Here is a 2,583-nt window from a genome sequence, read left to right as displayed (position 1 = left end):
TTTTGCCACTGAATCATCTGGGAACCCCATGCTTTGGATCGCAGGTTTTAAATGTCCCATTCAAAATATTCATAATATGAAAACATTGGATTAAAAGGGTTGAATTTTATTGTGTTCAAAGTTAAATAAGTTGGACAATACAGTGTTTCTCAAGCCTCTATATTGAAAATTCATCTAGTTAAAATAACAATGCTCAAGGGAATTCTGATATCAGAAGTAATAAAGATTTTTATCACTTTTTTCCTTCATAAACATTTCTTAGGTTTCATATATTACTATGCAGTTTTTATTATCATTTACATATTCTAAGACAGTATTTTAAGCACAGCTTTTTTATGTTATTCAGTCTCAGTCAATAAAGAATTCCTACAGTCATATTTTTTGCACACATACTCTCCTCAAGGCCCTTATAACTTCTTTATTCCTCAGGCTGTAGATAAATGGGTTCAGAAGAGGTGTAATAATGGTATAAAACACAGCTACGATCTTGTCCTCTTCCGGGGAATGCAAGGAGTGTGGCCTTGTATAGGTAGAGAGAGTGGTTACATAGAACAGGCTTGCCACAGTCAGGTGAGAGGAACAAGTGGAGATAGCTTTTGTCTGCCCTTTTCCTGAACTCATCTGGAATACCACAGTAAGTACACAGGCATAGGAAGCTAAAATGGCCATGAAAGGTAACAACAGAATAATAAGTCCACTCAGGAGTATTGTGTGTTCATACTGAGAAGTGTCCTGACACACTAATGGCAACATGGATGGAATTTCACAGAAAAAGTGATTAATAAGTCGAGATCTACAGAAGGGGAGTTGAAATGCATACAGTGTATGTATTAAAGAGTTGATGGAACAACTGGTCCATGCACATGTGATCATGAACCAACAGATCTTCTTGCTCATGAGTACAGGGTAACGTAAAGGGTGACAGATGGCTACATAGCGATCATAAGACATGAAACCAAGAAGAAGAGCTTCAGTTCCACCAAGGACCAAGAACACAAATGCTTGAATCTCGCAACCTAAAAATGTAATGGTCTTACTATTGGACAGAAAGTTAGTTGCCATTTTGGGCACAGTGGTAGAGATGTACATCATGTCAATGAAAGAGAGTTGACTGAGTAGGAAGTACATTGGAGTGTGGAGTCTGGTGTCCAATTGAATGAGAAGAATCAGTATGATATTCCCCATCAGAGCGACAGAAAACAGGATTGCAATGACAGCAAAGAGAATGGTGTCCATTGGGCCATATTGGAAAAGACCAAGAAGTATAAAATCTGTTTTGACACTTTGATTTCCTGTTTTCATGACTTAAATAAAAATATAAAAGCAGACCATATCTGAGAATTCCATGTACGATATTGACTTTCCTTAAGAGAAAAAAGTGATGATTATACCATGCGAGAAAATGTTCTTGAATCACCATAGGGAATATATCTTCCTTTAGTCAATACACTGTTTATGTGTTTAATAGACTATAGAGTTTTAACAAATTACAAAATAAAAATAAAGGTTTTATATCATGTAAAGTTCAACATATTTTGATAATAGAAATAAGATAAAAATTTAGGTGATTTTCCAACATAAATTATTTTCTTCATTTTAAAATATCTTCAAGGGGATACACTGAAGCTTTATTTTCTTGTTATAAACCTAGTCTTCTACTCAATTCACTCTATATAAGTAATAAAATTTGGTTAAATATATTATAATGTTAAATGTTTGTTGTGTTTCTCTATTTTGAATTTATATTGGCTGTGAACTGGCATGAAGAGAATGATAACATTTATAGCCTTTCTAATCAATTTGTCATTGTTTAGTCTTTAGTCACTAAGTCATGTGCAACTCTTGTAGCACCATGGACTGTGGCCTGGCAGGCTCCTCTGTCCAAGGGATTCTCCAGGCAAGAATACTGGAGTGGGTTGCCATTTCCTTCTGCAGGGGATATTCCCGACCCAGGAATTGAACCGAATCCCCTGTATTGCAGGCAGATTCTTTACCAACTGAGCTACTAGGGAAGCCCCTTAATTCTAATCAATTAGTGTTTATTATTCCTGTGAATGTAGAAGATATTTAATGAACTAAGGAAAAAATAATCAGACATAAGGAAAAGTTTGAGAATGAATTAAATATAAACTTAACACTGACATTAACTTTGAATCAAATAGCATGATAAAATGATTAATTCGAAGCTAATGAATTTAAATTTTGCCTTTTATTTTCTGACACAAACCTGACCTTTGTGTATTTCCAGAGCAAATAATATCTTATTAGCTCCTTGCTTTTAAAATATTTAATAAAATTACAAAAAAGTATAGTAAATGTTCTTAACATTTGTTGTGTATCTTTACTATGGATACAATACACTGATATTTTCTGAAACACTAAATATAAGCCAAACTGATTTTCTCCATCTGTAGTTTACAGCTATTCTCTATCATGGCTGTGCATGACTGCCAGGAAGTCCACTTGAGGAACTGGGAGAGATGTACTAAAAGTAGACTGAAACAAACGTGTATTAATAATAGGCTGTAATGCTAAGAAATAATAAGGATATTAGGTTAGCAATGAGAAAATTTAAGTGAGAAA

General features: G+C 34.2%; 1 protein-coding gene across 1 annotated transcript; it reads right to left on the bottom strand.

The window, feature by feature from the left end:
* Positions 1-372: 372 nt before the first annotated feature.
* Positions 373-1,317, bottom strand: LOC133252018 (olfactory receptor 2AK2). The gene has a single exon (XM_061424774.1). It carries the CDS (start codon positions 1,300-1,302, stop codon positions 373-375), a length of 930 nt encoding a protein of 309 aa, XP_061280758.1. The 5' UTR covers positions 1,303-1,317.
* Positions 1,318-2,583: the final 1,266 nt, after the last annotated feature.

The sequence above is a fragment of the Bos javanicus genome, chromosome 7 (genome assembly GCF_032452875.1).
Source record: "Bos javanicus breed banteng chromosome 7, ARS-OSU_banteng_1.0, whole genome shotgun sequence".
Classification (NCBI taxonomy): Eukaryota; Metazoa; Chordata; class Mammalia; order Artiodactyla; family Bovidae; genus Bos; species Bos javanicus.
The sequence above is the reverse complement of the archived record's forward strand: the minus strand, read 5'-3'. Positions and strand labels throughout refer to the sequence as shown.

Bases quoted from the DNA above. Each gene is read 5' to 3' on its own strand.
- LOC133252018 (XM_061424774.1), bottom strand. From the start codon at position 1,302: ATGAAAACAGGAAATCAAAGTGTCAAAACAGATTTTATACTTCTTGGT.